Here is a 19,396-nt window from a genome sequence, read left to right on the forward strand (position 1 = left end):
TTAAGCCTAGAGGATGCAAAGTATCCTTTGCTCCCATGGTGGATTTTGTCAGGTGGGGCTGCATCCAAGTACTGACCTCATTTACTCAAAGAAATTTATCATTGTATTGCAGCTCTTATGGTGCAATGTGACAGCTATGAACTGTTTGTGAACTGCAAACTCCACAGCATTTTTCTGAATTAATATTCATAAATCAATAATGGCCTAAATAAAATAAATTAATAATTTACATTGCACCGATACGCTGCGCCTGAAGAGGCATTGAGCTTGCAGAGAACCAAACTGGAACATCCACAGCAATGAGCTGCAGCACAATGAAGAAGTAGTAACTCCACAAAGAATTCAGTTTGAAGAAGTTGATTTGACACCATGCCTTATCTCTTACCAGATACCTCACTTGCCTGCTGGTAGATTAGCAGTGGTGTGGCTGCTTTATATCTCATTCTGGCCAGCTGAAGCATCCTGCCAGCAGCTGTCCTGTGGCACAGACAGTCCAATACCCCTGTGGCTGTAAGAAGTCCACTAGGGGTATGCAATAGGCCTCTGCGAGAGCAAGAGACATTTTTACTGTTTTGGCCATTGAATTTGAATGTTGCTGAACCCACATTCAGCACAGCCAACTTCAGCTGCTGAAGACACTTCAGCTGTTTTGGGTTGGAAATAAAGGACAATCTCACTTTTGTTTTGTAAACTTTACAGAACAACCATTTCCTTAGAATAGAATGCACCTTCCATTGTAGTCCACATTTGTGCTATCCACAAATTTAGTTATCATTAACCTAATGTTTAAAATATTATGTACCTGTTCTATAACACCGCAATGTATAATTTTTATGAATGATTTAAAGAATTATTTACATTAAAGCCTATATAATTTGAATCCCAACCTTAGTATGCTATGCTGTTACCTGCAAGTTGTCCAAGTCTGTATATACCTGTCTTTCTGGGGTAGAACTGGACACAACAGAATCCCTAAGTTTGACAGATCATAGGTTTGGAAAATTAATTATTTTTAAAAGATGGCTTCAGAAATACTCATGAATGGGGCAGTAGAGTGATAGCAGACAAGCCTTCACTCAGCTGTCTGTATCTAGCCTCTTTCCAAGTTTCAACCTTTCACAAAAATACACCTTTATAAGGATATAGGCAAATCATATTAAAGCAATTTTGTACCTGAAATGTAGTATGAAGACAAGTACTGTCATGCATTTGAGAACCAATGCCTATTGAGGACTAAAATGGTCCTCTCTGAATTTAGAATGCTCAGCCATGTTTCAGGTAGGCACTTACTGAAGGATTTGTCATCAGTTTCTATTACAGCTCAGCTGTGGATGAATGCATACTGTCACAACTGTTAGCATTTGCAAGGTGATACCACAGAGAGCATTATCATGTTGTGAAAGAAAGGTGAGTAGTATTCAGTCACCATGAATTTTCTGTGTCTTGCCCACCTTTGTCATCCTTAAGTAACTTAGAATTATGAGCTATCTTTACATTCAGTAAAAGTAATTGAGCTATCTTTACATTCAGTAATTTGAGGTATCTCCAACAGTAGAGAGGGAGATACATCCAAAGATAACAAAATGATGTATCTATCTCATGCAATTATGATACTCCTATGGCAAACAGGGAAAAATTATTGGGCTCTTTAAGTGAAGTGATGACTTATCTTCACCATGCTTTGTCTTTTACAATGTATAAGCTGGCTGTTTACATGAGAGCAAATGCTTGTTCTCCCTCTCCAGTATCTGTGGATAGACCCTTCTGGCTAACACCAGCATCATCTATTGAAAATGAAGATATATTATCAAAGTTAAAACTTAGATTGTAGTGCACTTTCTGCCCCTAAAAATATTGCTAATGAATCTTCATTATTACTTGAGGTAACCAAGTAAGCAGGAGGATATTGTTAAAACAAACAACTGTGCAGCGTTAGAGTTAGAAATAAAAATATGCCCTTTTTGGCCAAGACACAAATTATTTTCTTAGTGGAAGAAGAAGCTAACAAATCACTGGCAGTGTGTTTCCATTCACCTTTAGTCTCTGACTGGTCAGCTAAGCTGTCTAAATTACTGGATCGGATTAAGCTGACCAGCTGTGGTGCATATTTATGACTTTTGCAGCAAGCACATTTTCATTCTCTGATATTCACACTGCTGATAAACAAGAAGTCCCCAGAGTCTGGATTTTAAAAGCTTTGCTAAGGTTGCTTTATGATCTGTTCTCTTGTGTGCCACCTTACATCAAACAAGTCACTCAGAGCATAAATCTCATAATTATTACTAATATCTTTATTAATCTATTTACAAGCATTGGTCCTTTTCTTTTGCAGGTAATACCCATCTACTGTTTCCCTTTGGGAAGGCTGCACTGTAGTTCTTGTTACAACCGCAGCCCAAACAGTGATGCAACTCAGTCAGCCAAACTGTACCCTGTGGTCACTCCCTGTACCCTGCATCCCCTGGGCATTAAGGCAATAGTGTTCTCCATGTGACTAATATTTCATCTATAGCAAGCACATATAGAAAAAGACCTTTAGACACCATCATAGAAATCATCATGTAGAAACACATTCTGAACAAAACTTGACATTACTTCTTTGCAAAATAAAAACACCCTCCTACAAAAATGCCCACAGTTGAGATGTTGTAGTTTTGCCCACACCAACCCTTTCTGAGGAACTCTCCTGTGGTGGCCAGGCACTGTGACTTTTCCATTACATTTATGATGACCTAGGGAATGGTGGGTGCTCAGTCCTGCCACTGTGGACTTGGAAAACCTTTCCTCTATCTGTCCCACTCAGCACAGGAAAGCTCTACAGATAATGGATACTTCCTCTGTTCACTGACTGCTGAGCTTGGAGGAAAATTCTCAGGAGGGTTTTGTTAAGATTTTTAGCGAGAGTCATCCAGGACCAGCTTGCTGCAGGGCCTCTGAAGCCTGCCCCACATGCAGCATGGTCTGGCTCTTGTCAGTAAAGCAGGCTTGCCTTGACAGGACAAAGGCTTGGGCTTAAAAGGGCTTTCTTCCTCTCCTTAGCAGGGCTACATGTGCAAACCAATAAGTTTTAACACCTGAGATGCAAACATGGGGCAGCATGCAGGATTGTCATTTTATGTGAGCAATTCAAGACTGTATTGGGAAAACACAAATAAGGAAAACACAAGAGTAGGAAAGTGCAAAGACTCTGTGTCCGTGAGCATGGATTTAATTGTCAGCTAGTTTTTGCTTAAGGACATAATAAGCTCTATATTGGAACAAGGTTTAATCCCCAGGTATTTCCTACAGAGGGTCTGTAGAAGTTTAATCAGTTCAATCGTCAGTCAAGTTAATCGTCAACTCCCCCTTCTCCAGGCAAAAGGCTGAAATCAAGGCTGTCCTGTAAACCAACTACTCTGTTAGGAGCTGAGATGGCTTCTGGACACTTATAACCATTGTGAGTGTCTGTATTTTCCTTGAGTGCCTGTCAATAGCACAAGCTCTCCAGTGAGCATGCAGAATCATAGAATAAAAGAATCATAGCATGTTGTGTACAGGGATTTTATGAACCCATGGGTAAGCAGTCAGGGTGGTACAGCACAATCCTGTTCCACATATGGGATAATTTTACTTAAGCTACTTGCTTTGGGCTCCAGAACTTCTCTGTAGCATAGGTAAGCCAACTAAATACTTGTACTGTTGTAGTGGATCATAACAGTAACTCCTTGTAAAGCATAAAGCTCAGTTGCCTTAGGAGAGGAATAAAATCAGCTTCACTTAGGTAATTCCCAGGTGCCAGAGACTTGCTACTTACAGTTCTCTGTCAAAGAAATGGCTTTTATCTGCTCTGCCTTATGGGTCAGTTGGGAATAGCTACTTGTTTAAACACTCTGAGATTTACAGATATGACAAGCACACTAAGCATGTCTTAAGGGGTTTCAGCCAAGAATTTTCACTTTGAGATTCTCCATCCAAAAGAAGGATTTTGCTGAAACTAATGTGTTACATGACAATGATGTCTTCAGTTTTAAATGTTTGATGTGAAATTGATTTGACAAGAGGGCTAAAATTAAAACAGAAGTTACTTAGCAACATTTTCAACTTATTGTCTTATTACCAAATGCCAATTATGATTTTCCCAAGTTTTGTTTTGTGAGTTGTTTGGTCTTTCTATTTCAAGTCAGAAGTTAATTTTCATATATAACAATTCACCTAAATTATTTTTTTTTTATTATAAGTTCTGCTTATTTCCTGTTCTAAGGGATTGCTAACACAAAGAGAGCTTAAATATAGGCTATCTTCTGAAAAGGGACTGTAATGGCCACAGGTCAGCTCCTGCCCCAATCATTTGCCTCCATGTGTATTCAGGATTGTGACCATCAAACCAGCCTACTTCAATCCATGATCATTTCCCAGGGCAGCACACTGTAGGACCGGACTTGCCTGGTTTTTACGTTCAGTTTCATCTGAGTGCTCACTCCAAACCTTTCTGGGGCCTCTCAAACTCAGTGAACACTGATTTCCAATGTATCGCCTTGAGTCATAGCAAACTTTGATGCTTATAAAATATTCTATATCTGCAAAGAACTCTGTGAAAAATAGCATGTGTTGTGCCCATTCCCATGAATAAATAAAAAGCAGCAGCTATACCAACTCTTCTCATGTGATTCAATCCTGCAAAGATGAACCTGTGAGGAATATAATTAATTTCTATTTATTAATTATATTATATAATGCATAGTTCTTATCATAATTATTTACCTTGCTTATAGCTGTAATATTTATATTATAAAGCTCCAGGCATGTCTGTATGTGTTCTTCTAGTCTTTATTATAAATACAGCCTTATTAAATTTATGCATTCAAAAATCCTAATGAAAAAATCCTTTGGATTATTTTAACAATTCTCAAGTAATTTAAATACAATTTTACATAGGCAAAATTTGAGGGCATTGAATTTTTGCTTGGAATTTTTAGATATCAGGCTTCATAGCTGGTGCAGCTCTGCCCACACCTTAGAACACCAGGAAATCCCAGACAAAAGGCTGCTTACTGTACTAGTGCAGACCTGCATCATGGAGTGATTGGAATTACCCCATGAATACAAAACACATGTGCAGGAAGGGGGACCTACACATATAAAATGCTGCACCTGTGCAGTAACACTGGCATTTACTAGGCTCTGTGAACCCACTGCAGATGGATTTCACTACTCCTGTAGACTCCTGTAAAAGGAATCAAATTTAGAAACTTAGCATCCTTATTTTTGACAAATGCATTCTCCAGATTTGACTAAACTTCATTCTGGTTATAAATATCATCTCCTAAATCCATTTAAAAACCTGTACAACTTCACCTACTGGCACAGATTAACCTGTTTTTTCAGGGTGCTGTTCCATATTGCCAGTAACCCCCACTGCTCTGAGCTGTGGGACCAGTACCTTAGCTCTCAAATGTTGTGCATCTCTTGAAGCATTTTGGTTTACATAGATATGTGTGCCTTGGTTCATCATTAGTTTGTAAGTGCTCAGTGATCTCAGCAACTCTCTTTGTGTGTGTGTGTGCAACATTTTCTCTTGGCACGCAATTGTTTTTGTTTCTGGAGTGCTTATCACCATAACAATCCTCCCCCCTCCCTGGAAATCTGTCACTACACTCCCTTGATTTATGTATGTATTGTACATCCGAAAGCTCTTGTATGCAGGATATAAAGATCAGGTGAATAATCTTTTAGAATTCTATCTTGTCAATGAATTGTCTAAAAAATTAGTCATTTGTTACATCAACTAAAAATACAAAATCCCAGTGAGGTGCAGCAGCTGTTTCCCATATCCATGAGCTTTAAGCATTAATCATCCCATTCAGGTCAATTAGTCTTCCCTAGCACTTGGTCATGCACATTTTTGCTTGCTCATAACTCCTCCTGAGACAAGGGCCAAGTGTGCTCAGATTCCCCTGAACTGCTCTCTCTTCTAACGAGCTGGATTAGAAGGAGCAACCCTGCAGCCTGAAACTCGCTGGAGATATTCAGGTGATTTTAGTGAGCACAGGTTTAGGTTGCAGCTTAATACAGACTGGTAGGTAAACAGGAGTACAGATTTTCATCCTGTCAAAAGAAGGGCATTATAGAAACCCTGCAATTATCTTGAAAGCATTTAGGAAAATCTAAAAGGACCCAAAATATTTTTCCTATTTGTTTATTTAAAATCAGAAGTATTTAAAAAGGGGGAGACGTGGAACCAAAACCCAAACAGAAACACATGCAAGGCACCGGAATCCAGGATATTAAATTAATTTTAAAATTAAGACATTTAGGGAGGAGGACAGATGAAAAAAAAAAATGAACAGGAGAATGATGAACCTGTCTTTCCAGAAATCAGAAGCCACAGACTGGTATAAGACAGCAGTGAGTGACTGATTTGCTCTCTTTAAAAACACCACTAGGACAGGGCTATAATATGGGCCATGCATAAACTGAGGTTAGAAGTGGGAAGGTTGCTAATCACGGGAAAAGAGCAGCCCTCCACTAAAAATCACAAGCAAGTACACCATCTTTTTTCACTATTTTAATTCCTTGATCATTGTAGGAAAGGCACTTGGAACAGTTTTGATAAAGAACAGACTTCCCACTCATGAGACCTCCTGTAGATGGTTGTGTATTTAAAATGTTTAGAGTTCCCCCTTAAGCTGTGATGCACTTAAGAGGTTTTGGCTTAGGAAAGAACATTCTATGCCTGGCACTTCAATGAAAGAGCACAGACATGTTTTGTAGTGTATACTGAAGCTTATTTGACTGAAAAATGAAGTTGCTGCCTCCTGAAGATGAGGTCTTCCTTTTATTAACCTGACACTTTATGGATACTGATATTCAAGTTAAGAGAAGAAAATAATGGCTTACTTGTTTGATTTTATGAAATTAATCCACAAACCACAAACAACACCAAGTTCCTACAACAGTCAGTTAAAACATTTTTTAATTAAGCCACCACATTTGAAACGAATGTCACAAACATTAATATCGCTTGAAAGTAATTAATAGCTATTTGCAATAGCTTTCTCTGGAACATCTTAGTTGTGTAACATGCTGGTTATGCTTCTACCCCTCCCAGTACATTCAGAGCCAAGTTTATTTTACATTAGTGCTCTTTTGACAAGTTATGCCAATGCTTATAAAAAAGCATACAAAAGACTTAAATTAAGCTAAACCAAATTACCATATTACCATACCACCCTCCCTGTCATGAGGAAAGGTGTCCATTTTCTTACACTTTTTTCTCCTTTCCAGGTTTAGTTGTGTAAGAATTTTCCTGACTTGAGATTCTCTGCTGTGTTTTGAATTCACTAGAAGTAAATACTATCATTACTTATGATAAAGTAAGTCTACACAGTATTCCCCACCAGCGGTACTGTACAGAAAAGGGGGAAAAAAATTAAAAAGGACACGTTTGTCACTGAACTCTCTTATTCAGCAAGAATCATAAATACAATTGATTGTATATGCCACAACTGAGTTCACGACACAATTCTGAAGTCTGCAGATATTTATGCTCTGTAAAGTTATAAAATGCAAACCTAGAAGGGACCTTTAGTAATCACGTGGCCTCTCTAAAACAGGATCACATGCAATATATAGCATTATCAAATTGAAAAAGGTGTTACAAACTGGAAAGCTATACACTATATAATACAAGAAATACAGGACATTGCAAAAGATCAGTTGTAAATTACTTTAGCTTTACTGTTGGTTAATGCTTTCTAAGTTCTGTTTTGTACATGTGCATGAATACACATACCCACACGCTTACCCTCTCCTAAGTACCAGGTTCATGAGAGTAAGAAGTAACACAGAGCAACATGCAGCATTTGCTTTCCACCCCACCTATATCCTCTTCAGTCTGTCTTTGCTAAAGCTACTTCTCCTATAGCTGGAAGAGGAGTTAAAAATGGAATTCTTCCTCAGCTGAACAAAGCCCTGACAAAGATCACAGACCATAATTAAATCTGCTGTAAGATGCTACAAGTCCATGACCAACACAGACACAGCTATGCCTTGCTGAAATACTTATTTGGAATTGCTGGCTGGAGAAATGAAAACACACACACACACACACAGAGCCAGATACATCACTTCAACAAAGATGTCTGTATGAAGTTTGCATATGTAAATTGCTCACGGAACTGCCTTTCTATTTCTACCTGTTACACCTATTAACCCACAAAGCAGCCCAAGTTTGCTGAACTATGAGGTACCTATACTGTTAGAAACTTTTGGAGGTCTTTAAACAACTTATGCTAAAATTTCCCTCCAAAGCACACTGATAATTAAACACTACAACTTTTCCAAGGTAGTCAAATAAAATAGTTTATGTTTCTGCTCAAAGATACTTTCTAAATCAGCATCCCTCACATACCATGTAAAAATGTATATAGTTTAGCATCTGAATCCATGACAACATATATATGTCATTCCATCACAAGTCCTGCTGTGGCCACAAACCCAACAATGTTCTATTAGCCACTGTTATGTTTTACACACCAGCTCCAAGCTTCGGAAGAGACCTTGTCCAACAGCACCAATTGGTGGAAAATAAAATTTAATTTTATTTTCCCCTTAATTCAAATGGTTAATAGTCAACAACAGTCCAGTAACAGGAATGGGAAAAGATTTTTAGGCAGCAGGTGGCTGTGATATATCCTGGAAGTTTCTTCCTTGGGACTGACTCTGACAGAAGAAAAAGGAAGGCTGTGTTTTTCCCTGGCTCCATTTAAAGCAATTTTGTCAGAAGTGAAAAAAAAACCAAACTATCTTGCAGGTCATACTAATGTTGTTTAAAATCTACCCTTTTCCTTTCTATACTTGAAACACTATCATCTATATTCATAAGAAAATATTTGAATAAAATAAGGATGACTCAATTAATTGGGAGAGGAAGGAGCAAGTAAACCACCCAAACTGAATTGACATGAAAATATATAAATAATACTTTGGGTAAAAAGCTATTTGGTTTATGATGCCAATGTTTTTCCTAAATTATTGCAAGGGATAGTAAGAAATACTCTGGCAAAATAAGGTGGGTTTTTTCAGTCTCTTACAATCACACCAATATACATCAGAGGTGCTCCTGTGTTTTGACAGTTGACTGTACTTGGACTTAATATTTTAATTTAAGTATGGTGCTCTCTCTGGGGAGGAGTAGTAACCCGTAGGCTTGATGTTTCCCAGGACTTCATCTTCCCAGTTGGGGAGGCAGCAGAAGAAGAAAGCACAACCTATTACAACAACAGTGCTGGCCCAGCCAAAGCCATAGGCCCAGCTGAACATGTTATCTCCTGTCAGTGGAATGTCTTCTGTGAATTTCACTGGGTAAATGACCAAGCCAATGATCTGGAATGCAGCTAGGGAGAGAAAAGAAAGAAAGCCAGGAGTAAGTTACAGTGAATGTATTACGGTTCCCATTAAGAAAAGGTACCTAGAGATAAGTGCATACTTAGGATATGTAAGGATTAGCTTCAGGCCTGCAATCAAATCTGCATTGTTACAGAGGTACGTGACTTCTGTCCCAGGCAGATCCCCACGCCTAAGTGGCTGCAGCATCTCAGCTGCCATTGTCAGGTTGCTAAAGCACACACCTGCATGCCCTGACCAGCCCTGTCCCACAGCCAGCACCGGGAACCCTGCCGAGCCAGTTACCTCCTGTTCCTCCTCCCCCTCCCATCACAAAGGTGGGAAGCACCCAGGACTCTCAGCTCATAAGACTTAGCCTGTGACATGCAAGGTCAAAGGTATTGGGTGTCCCCATGTAGTGCTTTCGGGAAAGTGACAACTGACAAAGGCCACTGGAGCTTCCCTACGCATTATGCTTCCAGAGCACAACTCAACCTTCCCTGTTCCCCATGAAAATGAGTCATAAACCAGACAAAGACAGCTAATTTCTTAAGGGAGGCTCCATCTAGCATGTTTTTCTGCTGATGCCTGTTTCACATCTAAAATAACTTTGTCTTTGTGCCCAGCCTTACCAACAACAAAGAGCAGGCCTCCAATTCCTCTCACGAAGTTGAAGCGAAGGATCTCAATCGAGAACGCGATGACTGCAAGGGCGAAACAGATGACCAGGATCACAAAGCCAACAAGGTAAGTGGCAGCTGCTGCTCTCCCCCATCCTTGAAGAGAAAACAAGAAAGGTATTTCACACAGCAGTACTCTCTTGTAGGTCATTGCAGCTCTTTGGGTTTTTAAAATAATTTTTTTAATTGAAACTGTAAGAAGCATGTTCTTATGTCAAAGCAATACTGAACGCCTGCAAAGCACACAGCTGGAGAGCAAGGGGGCACCATCACTGCTGGAGCAGCACAGGACTCCCTGCCTGCTAACTTGCCTTGCTGAAAAGGAGGATGGATTGCAGCACAGAATAGAGATGATACCTTCAAACTCCATATCTGTGTAAGACACCCACAGACATCTGAGCAGATATGGCACACAACTGCTGACAATGCCCTTTATCAGTACAGCTCCTGTTTGATATGCAAGTTTACAAAACCACTTCCATACACAGGGAAGTGTGAAAGCAGACAAGAGGGTACCACCACAGGAGATGACTGCTGAGAAATAATAGTGCTGTCTGCATAAAACATCTATTTGTTTATGACAAGATTGGAGCATGTGGAGCAAAAGAAGCATGACCGAAAAGAAATAACCTGCAATAGCTGAAAAGATGACAAAAAGAAATTTCTTGAAAATAAGCATCTATTCACAGCCAAAATGTAGCAGGTGGAGGAGAAACAACAAAATCTGAGTTAAATGTTGAGGAGTCCTCTTTGAATCATTACTTTGACACTTGCTGGAACAGGGTGTATCAAGTCACAATTTCAAGCTACTGCATGCTGGAGAGGCTCAGGCATGAAGCAAGCAGCTGCATTCTGACAGAGCAGCACCAGCATCCAGAACTCACCCACCACAGGCCAGGGCCAAGGTAACAATTGCAGGAAAACCTCCTAGAAAAACAGCCAGCAATTCTATTTTGGCAGTAATGTGGCCTTGTGAAAAGGCCCTCATACACCTCATCCTCTTCAGAAACCAAGTAATTTAGGTGAGCCCAGTTCAAACAACTACAAGCAAAGGTGTTCCTGCCCTGTAGGCAGGATACCTGCCCACAAGGGTTAAACCATACTGGCTAGTGCTTTGTTTTCCAGTCAGCTGTCATCACAGTTCAATTCCCATGTCTACATATTGTGGGTTTCTACTTTCATGCACTCAGACAGAAGTAGGGTCAGATCCTGAGCTCACGCTAATGTAGGAATAAAGAGGCCAGTGAGATCTAGGTCAGAACATTTTTAAAATATTCTCTTTCATCATAGCTGTCCATTACAACACAGCTGAAGTGACTTCAGAGATATCCTGCTTTCACTGTAGTCTCCATTCTTTCTCTGCAATTTGCTATCTAAAAGCAATGCACTGTTTTACAGCTATTTTAATTACGTCTATTTGAACTGGTTTCTTTCTCTTCTAATCCAACAGCAGAAGTAAAATACAGCAGGCATCCATCAGCCAAATCTCAGCCAAAACTCCCAAACACCACCACTGTTCCCTGAAGACAATAAAATTGACACAGAAAAAAAAAAAAAAGGTTTTATTTCTCCTCTCCCTTCCTGTGGCTACTCAAGACAGTAAAAACTTCTCAAATTTCTTCTTCTTCAGCTAGTTGTGCATGTCTCATACCCCTTCCCTGAGGAAATGCTGAGGGGAAGAAGCAGGGAGGAGACTGATGAGTGACTGTAGATTAGAGCTACATCAGTGGTTTGATAAAATCTTTTCATGCAAAATATTCTCTGTCATACCTGACACAGGTATTGAATATTGTCTCCACAACAGGATTTCTTAGTCATAACTAATATAAAGGAATATGTAACCATTAGACACAACCAGCCCAGAAAAACCCATTCAGACTAGATGATCTAGGCAAGCTTTTTATCAATATTTGCCCTATTAAGAAAAAAAAAAAAAAAAACCACAACAAGAAGGAACACATAGTTACCATGGCATATTCCCTTTCAGATGCATTATTTATGCTGACAAGGTGTAGGAAGACAAATCTGGCATCTGTTTGATAAAAAATTTAGGTTGTAAACTCAAATACATCTGCACGTTAGACACCTTGAGGTTTAGTGCAACACAAACACAACTGGAGGTGTACAGGGCAGAATGCCCACAGTGCTCTTTCTGCCATTTTCGTATCATCTGTACTGTCTTCACAAGTGTAATAAGCTTTTGAATACAGGTCAGCCCTGGGTCTGCTCACAGTGATTTATTTTCTTGTCTCTGGCAATAAGAAAATGACAACACATATAGCTGCAGGAGATACCTTGTCAGGAAGATTAATATCAAGCTCAGCTTTGCTTCAAGTCTTCGGAAACAAGGCAGCAGTAGGCACCATCATTATGAAACTCAGCGAGTTTTGTGCTCATGTGTGACACAGCTCAGTGCTGGTGACCCAGCACCTTCCTCTCTTTCTCTTGCTGGATTATCTTTTCCAACAGCACTCAGCAGCAGGTTGATGCTGACAAGACCTGATAAAACTGAGTCATAGGTGCTGCCCACAGCGCTAGATGGGTGTGCTCTGGGCTGGATGAAAGTAGTCAGCCACGGAACTATCAGCCAGACACTTGATGCCCTGTGGGAATCACTGGAAAAGCAGCAAAAACCTCTGGAGTAATGGCTAATTTTTAAGATTTCTCTTACATTATATATATATAAGTCTTTTAATAAGTGACTGATGGGAAAGATTGGGGTGGGAGGGTGCACCTTTCCTGAGCATTGGGTGCAGCCCTGGGATGTTCCTTATCTACATGACCTGTTGCTGCCCCCACCAACTGGGAGAGTTTTCAGCAGAGGGGCTGCTGTGGGACTGGAAGTGAAATTGTCGTTAGTCCATGAAGGATTTCCCTCATCCCCACACCTATCAAGTCAGGCTTTCCCAGCTCCTTTTCCTCCTAAAGGCTTAGGAGAGCTGATCGAGGCCCCACAGGCACGCAGCTCTCCTGTCTTTCTGAAAGAACCTCCCCCTACAGCTCCCAGCTGCCAGCAGGGGAGAGGTGCACTCCCACTGTGTGCTGCCATAAGAGCTGGACAGACCTGCTCACAGTCAGAGAATGACAGATTAGCCCCAGTTTCTACCTGGTTTGTGCTCAAAATACCTTGTAATCATAAGATATTTGGCCAGAATTTAAGCTTTTCGATAAAAATAGATAATTCACAGACCCATTCATTTGACAGAGAGAGTATTTCTTGTGCAAAATAAACATAAATATGATGTCTGTTTATGAAATCAACCAAGAACACCACAGTTATTTGGATATGCATAAATAGAAAGGCAGAAGGAGAGCAAAAAAGCAGAGAAATAGTTGCGAGTATTAGTGTTTCCAGGTCAGCTTGGCATCAAAGAATAGTCAAGTTCTTTGCATCTAATCAGCAGAAAAGTATTTATCAAATAGGTGGTGTTGAAAGAACATTAAAAAAACAACTGTTCAGAAGCTGTAATTATTAGGAAGGATTAAGAGTTTTATTACATAGCATTACATTACATTAATGATTACTATGGAAAGGAGCTAAGCTGCAAATGTTATCATGCAATCAACTAGGAGGGGTCACGATTACTAAGTGTTAATGATGAGCACCAGTAATATGATGAAATTAAAAGAAAGCAAGCAACAGTGCCTTAGTGTTAAGTGGATTTCCTGATTTCATTTAGCCATGCCTCAGCCTCACCAGAGAGGAGGTGGAATCTCTATAGTCGAAGATATTTAAATCTAGATTTCCCTTTAGAAATCAATAAAAGAGCTGTGAAGATAGTCTAGCAGGAAGATTAAGTGCTACAGGATTTGAAGTAACAATACTCATCTTTTTTCATTCACTTCCAGAACCAAAGCTAGTTTGTTAGCTCGTGGATAAATGGAAGTTTTTATCATGACCTGCAGAGATGGGCACGTTTTTGCAACGTAGTAATATTCTTGTGTATATAAATGGCAGTAGCAATCCTTGTTTGACCTCAAGAGCCCATTACACAGGATGTCCAAAAATGCCTCCCTTTTTTGATGTAATAAGAGCGTACTGGACTGTGAGCACAAGAGCAGTGTCAGCACTACTTTCTTGCTCAGATATTGTGCAAACATCCATGGTAGCATGACTGGTGAGCTATGTGCATACCCACCATGAGCATAAAGAAGCTCAGAATCAAAGGTTTGTTGGGAGGGCAGGTTGGAAATTAATACAGGGAATCACAATCTGGTTTGGCTTTAGGAGTGCAGGAAAAGCAATTGCTAAACTACCAAAATACTAAACACAAGCCTTCTAGTACAAACTTGGCTTCAGTTGAGAGCTGAGGAGAGGCACAATCCTACACATTTCCAGCTTTTAGTCTCTGGATTGTTAGCAGCAGAAGTGTGCCTCCTCAGGAGCAAGCAAAGTGCACTGGCAGAGACACCAGCCTCACATTTCACTGGGATATTTTACCAGGAAGTTACAGGAAGTGTTTACTGGGTGTAGACAGGGACACCAGCTGCTACACCTTTCCCATGAGCATTTCCCCAGTGCCTGCACTTGCCTGACACTATAAATGATGTTTGTTTGTCTTTAATGCATCCCGGCATTTGTGAATCAGACAAAAGGGTGCCTGAAAAGAGGTGTATTGAAAAGGCAAGCATACACCTAGCATTCCTTCTTTATTTACCTGGGCCCTCAGTGAAGTTTCCACATGCACTCAGTTTCACCAACAATCTGTGGTATCAAAGTCCATGCCTCTAGGGACATAGGTACAGCGGCACAGCTGCAGTGAAACATGATTCACAAAGGTTGGGCTCCTACTTCAAGGTTCCACCTTTTTTTATTCCTTTTTTTTGTTGTTGTTGTGGGTTTGGTTGGGGGTTTGTTTTTGTTTTGTTTTTTTGGGGGGGCATGTACTAACGATCCAGAAGAATGCTTCCCTTTTTCTTTGTTGGCTGGTATGTACTTAATGAATTCCAACTGGCTGTAAGGAATATAAGAAAGAGTTAACCTAATGGAGTTACCTTTACTGCACATGTACACACCCATCTTTTACAGTGTTAATTCAAAGCAAAGTCACTGGGACCAGTCATTCAGAACCAGGAGGGCACAGCCACCCATAAATATTGCTCCTAAACTTACAAGCTCATCACTATAAAGACAATCATCCTTTCCAAGCTACACAGTGCAAATAATCTTTGTCATAGCTGATATGTTTTAAACACACAGTCAACAGTTAAATCCTGCAATGATCTAGACTAAGTCATCTTGAGTCATATTCTAGTGCACTACAGCACTTCTGCATTGCAACATGTTGATAATACACAGATGCTGCCAGCCAGGGCACTTCCCAGACACAAACCAGTACAGAAGTCTAAACAAAATCCCTTCCCTGACTCCCTACCACATGACATCCTACTCTTCTTTTTCCCTTTCACTTCTTCTCTCTCATGTGGTATTTGCAAATGTGCATTAAGGAGCTATGCAATTTAGAAGACAGTCCTATTTGCAAATCTTTGTTGTCTTTTCCTGCCCCTTTCCCCTCATTTAAAATAAGTGACTTGTCTGCTTTTTTTCTTCCTCTTCCTCATACACACACCACAGCTCAATTAAGAATTTGTCTAATGGAACATTCTGTTAATGGAGATCCACTCTGAAGTCTTCATTTCATCAGGAGAAGTTCAGAATGATTAGTGCACAGCAATTATTCTATGCAAAACACAAGTTATGCATCTCAATTAGTTAACCTTTATTTTCCTGCAGCAGTGCTATAAATGCCTGCTAGGCATTTTTTCCTTTTGCTCTCACCTATTTTGACAGTAGTTGCATTAGCATAGAAGAAAAGAAAACAAATCAAACCTGAACTCATATGTTACATCCTGTCTCAAGATGTAAATACTATTTGAGTAGACAGTGGCGTTGAAATGTCATTGATGTTATGAAAATTTGAGAACAGGCAAATTCATATAAATAGGCCAAGGATTTAAATAAGTTTTAGTTTAAATAAGCCAAGGCTTAAACAAGCAAAGTCAAGGATACTGTTCTTTAGTGTCCGCCTGTTAACTAGGAAAAAAATGCAGAAAATTACTTTTGTCCCACAGTGCTGAGGGCTGACTCAAAGCACACACCCATCAGTACTCAGGGACGTGTGAAGCAGTGTCACTACAGGAGAAAAATTCCAGCAGCTGTACTGTATTAGCCCTTTTTCCCTGTGCAATGCAAATTTCAGCAACTCCGCACTAGCTTTTCTTCTCTGTTTAATGGAGATGGATATTTTCATCTAACTAGACAGATTTCTTCCACCTGCAGCGAAACCCAAAGTCATCACCCGACTGAGAAACGAAGCCACTTCTCTTACAGCGTATTCAGGATTTCGCTTGTGCGTGAGTGTTGCAATGAAAAGCTTCTGGAAGTGAGTCTGCTGTGCTCAGGCGGCAAGGGATCTGCACGGGGAAACAGTCCCAGCTCTCCCAGCTGAAACACGCCCTTCCAGCCCCCCAGTCCCTGAAGAGCCCTCATCCAGGATCTTAAGGCGGGTCTGCTTATTTGTCCAGAAATATTTTGTTTGAGGAGAAAGCAGATGTAATCAGACCCACGTGTGCTAGCAATAAAACAAAAAGTCCCTCAAAAGACCTGAAACTCAGAGTGCGCGCTAAGAATGTTACAGTGGCGACGCCAGATACAGAAGCAGCTGAGCGAGTTAAAACAGAGGCACACTTATCCCTGATCCAGGCCCCCCTGCAACAGAGAGGTACAAAGGAAAGAGCATATTTTTTCTGCCTGCGAACCCTTATCAGACCATTTTAAGCTGCAGATCAGGAGGCATTTTAAAAGCTGCACTCCCTTGGCCAGGAGGATTAAGTGAAGGTGCTCCGAAGAGTCAGGAAACACCATTTTAGTGCTATCCAAGTGTGGCTCTGCACAGGACAGCCTGCAGGAGGGTTTCCACACTGGCCATCCCAGGGGAGCTGCCCGGCGCAGGGAAAGCTGTGGCACCGCAGCCCCAGGAGGGCTCGGGGGAAGCGAACACACAGACCTGGAGCCAGGTGCTGCCTTACTTTGGTTGTGAAATAACTTCAGAAAAACCCGAAGTATCAACACCTCCACTTCTGGGTGTTGTTCTGATACAAAAAGCTCGCTCTGGAGCAGTCTGGTCCTGTGTTTGGGTGCTGGTCTAAGCCCCGAAACAGCACTGGATGCCGGTTCTACGGGGAAACTCCGTTCCTTTAGGGGAGGTCACCGCCCCGGTCCCTGGGCGGGCTCCTCACTCACCGTAGTCCATGAGGGACTCGCAGCTCCAGTTGAGATCCTCCTCGCCCCGGGTGCAGCTCTCCCACAGCGACGCTTGCTGCACGTAGGGCCCCGACTCGGACTCCAGCCAGCCCCGGCCCGCCAGGGCGATGATGCCCATGATGATGGCCAGGCCCAGCAGCAGGGGCAGGAGCCACCTGCACCTCCAGCAGGCGAGGCCGCACACCACCATCGTGCCCGGCCCGGGCCTCACGGGGGTGTGGGACGGCGGGGACGCTCCGCCGGGACGGGAGAGTGCGGCTGTGCCGGCCCGAGCGGGGTTTTAAGGCGCCGGGGAGGAGGCAGACCCACCCACATTCCTGTGACTAAGCCTGCCGCCGCCAGCCGCCCGGGCGGTGGAGGGAGCGGGGCCCGGCCCGCCCGGCCCAGCCCCGCACTGCTCTCTCTGTCCCCAGCCTCCCGCACCGCCCTCCTGGCCCGGACACCGCAAAAACGCCACCACGGCGAAAATACCTGCGGTTCTCGGGGCTCCACCATCCCTGCCTTTCTCATGGGGGCTGGAGATCATCGTCATCCTCCTCTCCGATCACTGGACAGACCGACCAGCACTGCCCAACACTGATCATACCGATGGTGTTAGCTGCTCCGGGTACCAAAAGCTTTCAAAAAGTTGCTTTTGCAGTTGAGAGAAAAAGAGATCTTAAAGATAGGTGTCGTATGAGGATGGGAATATGACATCATTAACAAGGAAACCATCGTTTCCTTGTTTCATATCACGCTCAGCGTTAAACAAAGGCATGTTTCCCAATGGCCATGCAATGAGTGTTCCATTGCAGCTGTGCTCTGGCTCCCAGGCAGGCTGTTCTGGGCACTGGGCAAAGCCCTGCAGGGTACTCAGGACCCATCCGCCCCGATCCTTTCCCATTCCATGTCTTGAAATGCACCCCAAGATGCCAGATGACCAAAATGAACGCTTCCCCATCACATGGCATGAATGGACACCCAAAATTTTGGTCATGGGAGAAGCACTTTTCCACAATAAGATCTCTGCATATTCCATTTTGTCACCCCATTGCCCAGCACCAAAGCAAACTCATTGTCTGAGCAAACACATGTCCATGTGAGCAAATCTAGTCCATGGCAGGACTAGAGGGGTGCATGTTTTGGGCACACAACTCACACATGTTGGATTGAGTCTTGGAGCAGCTTCTAGGCCTCACCAAAGAGGCCATTAGGAAGACAAATCTCTGAGATCTGAAGGACTGTAAATAATAGTGGATGAGGGGGATTGCCTGGGCTCCATGGGGAACAGGAGCATGTGAGTCCTTATTGGACTGCATCAAATGGGATTTTGTCACAGCTATGTCACATAAAATCAAACTATGGACAATGCCAGTTCCTCAAAAGCTATTCATGGAAAGTGTTCTGTGAGGGGGGATGGTCAACCTCATCTGAGGTTTGATTGCTGGCAAATATTAGGGAATGGATTGTGATGCTAAAATCAGAAAAATAGGATGATATCACTACAGGCAAGTTGCAAAAATCTCAGGAAGGGTACCTCAAATCATGTGGAGTTTCACCAGCTCTCTCAACATCCTTTTGATGTTCATTCCCACTGTTCAGATTTCATTCCAAATTCACAATAAAGTAGAGCTGTAAATAAAATTTATCAGAACTACTTGCAAGCCTATGTCATCAGCACACAGGTTTTGCATAGCAAAGAAGTAATGGCAGAACTGGGCACTATGATCCCCTCTTTTTGTCACTACAACAGAACTTCATTTGTGCAGCGCTGAGCAGTGATTTTCCAGCAGTCTCACTATCAGCACTGAATCAACCTCAGAAGGAGATGCAGAAAGTATTTTCTTCAGCATAGAAATTGAGAGCTATTGGAAGAGAAATGAGAGTAAATTTCATCAATTTTTCAAGAAAAAGAGTAGAAGTGCACCACTCAGGGAAATGCTGTCTTCATTATAAGGTCAAAAGTAAGAGAGTTCCCCCAGTTCAGACAGGAGCATAGAGCTGGCTCTGATTTTTAGTAATTGCATGACTTGGTTTCCCAAGGCTGTCCTACACTTGGAGTGCCTCAGTGCCCAGATGCTGCAGTGGTGTGATGAGAAGATCTGAGGGC

At 41.8% G+C, this 19,396-nt stretch overlaps 1 protein-coding gene across 1 annotated transcript; it reads right to left on the bottom strand.

Annotated features, from left to right (window-relative positions):
* Positions 1-6,720: 6,720 nt before the first annotated feature.
* On the bottom strand, positions 6,721-17,497 carry LOC310907990 (p53 apoptosis effector related to PMP-22-like; the record flags this gene model as incomplete). The annotated part of the gene is made up of 3 exons (XM_083858579.1): positions 6,721-9,374; positions 9,996-10,139; positions 17,287-17,497. 3 exons carry the CDS (start codon positions 17,495-17,497, stop codon positions 9,139-9,141), a joined length of 591 nt encoding a protein of 196 aa, XP_083714705.1. The 3' UTR covers positions 6,721-9,138.
* Between the last annotated feature and the right edge of the window lie 1,899 nt (positions 17,498-19,396).

This window comes from Zosterops lateralis (assembly GCF_965231275.1).
Source record: "Zosterops lateralis genome assembly, chromosome: 3".
Lineage (NCBI taxonomy): Eukaryota > Metazoa > Chordata > Aves > Passeriformes > Zosteropidae > Zosterops > Zosterops lateralis.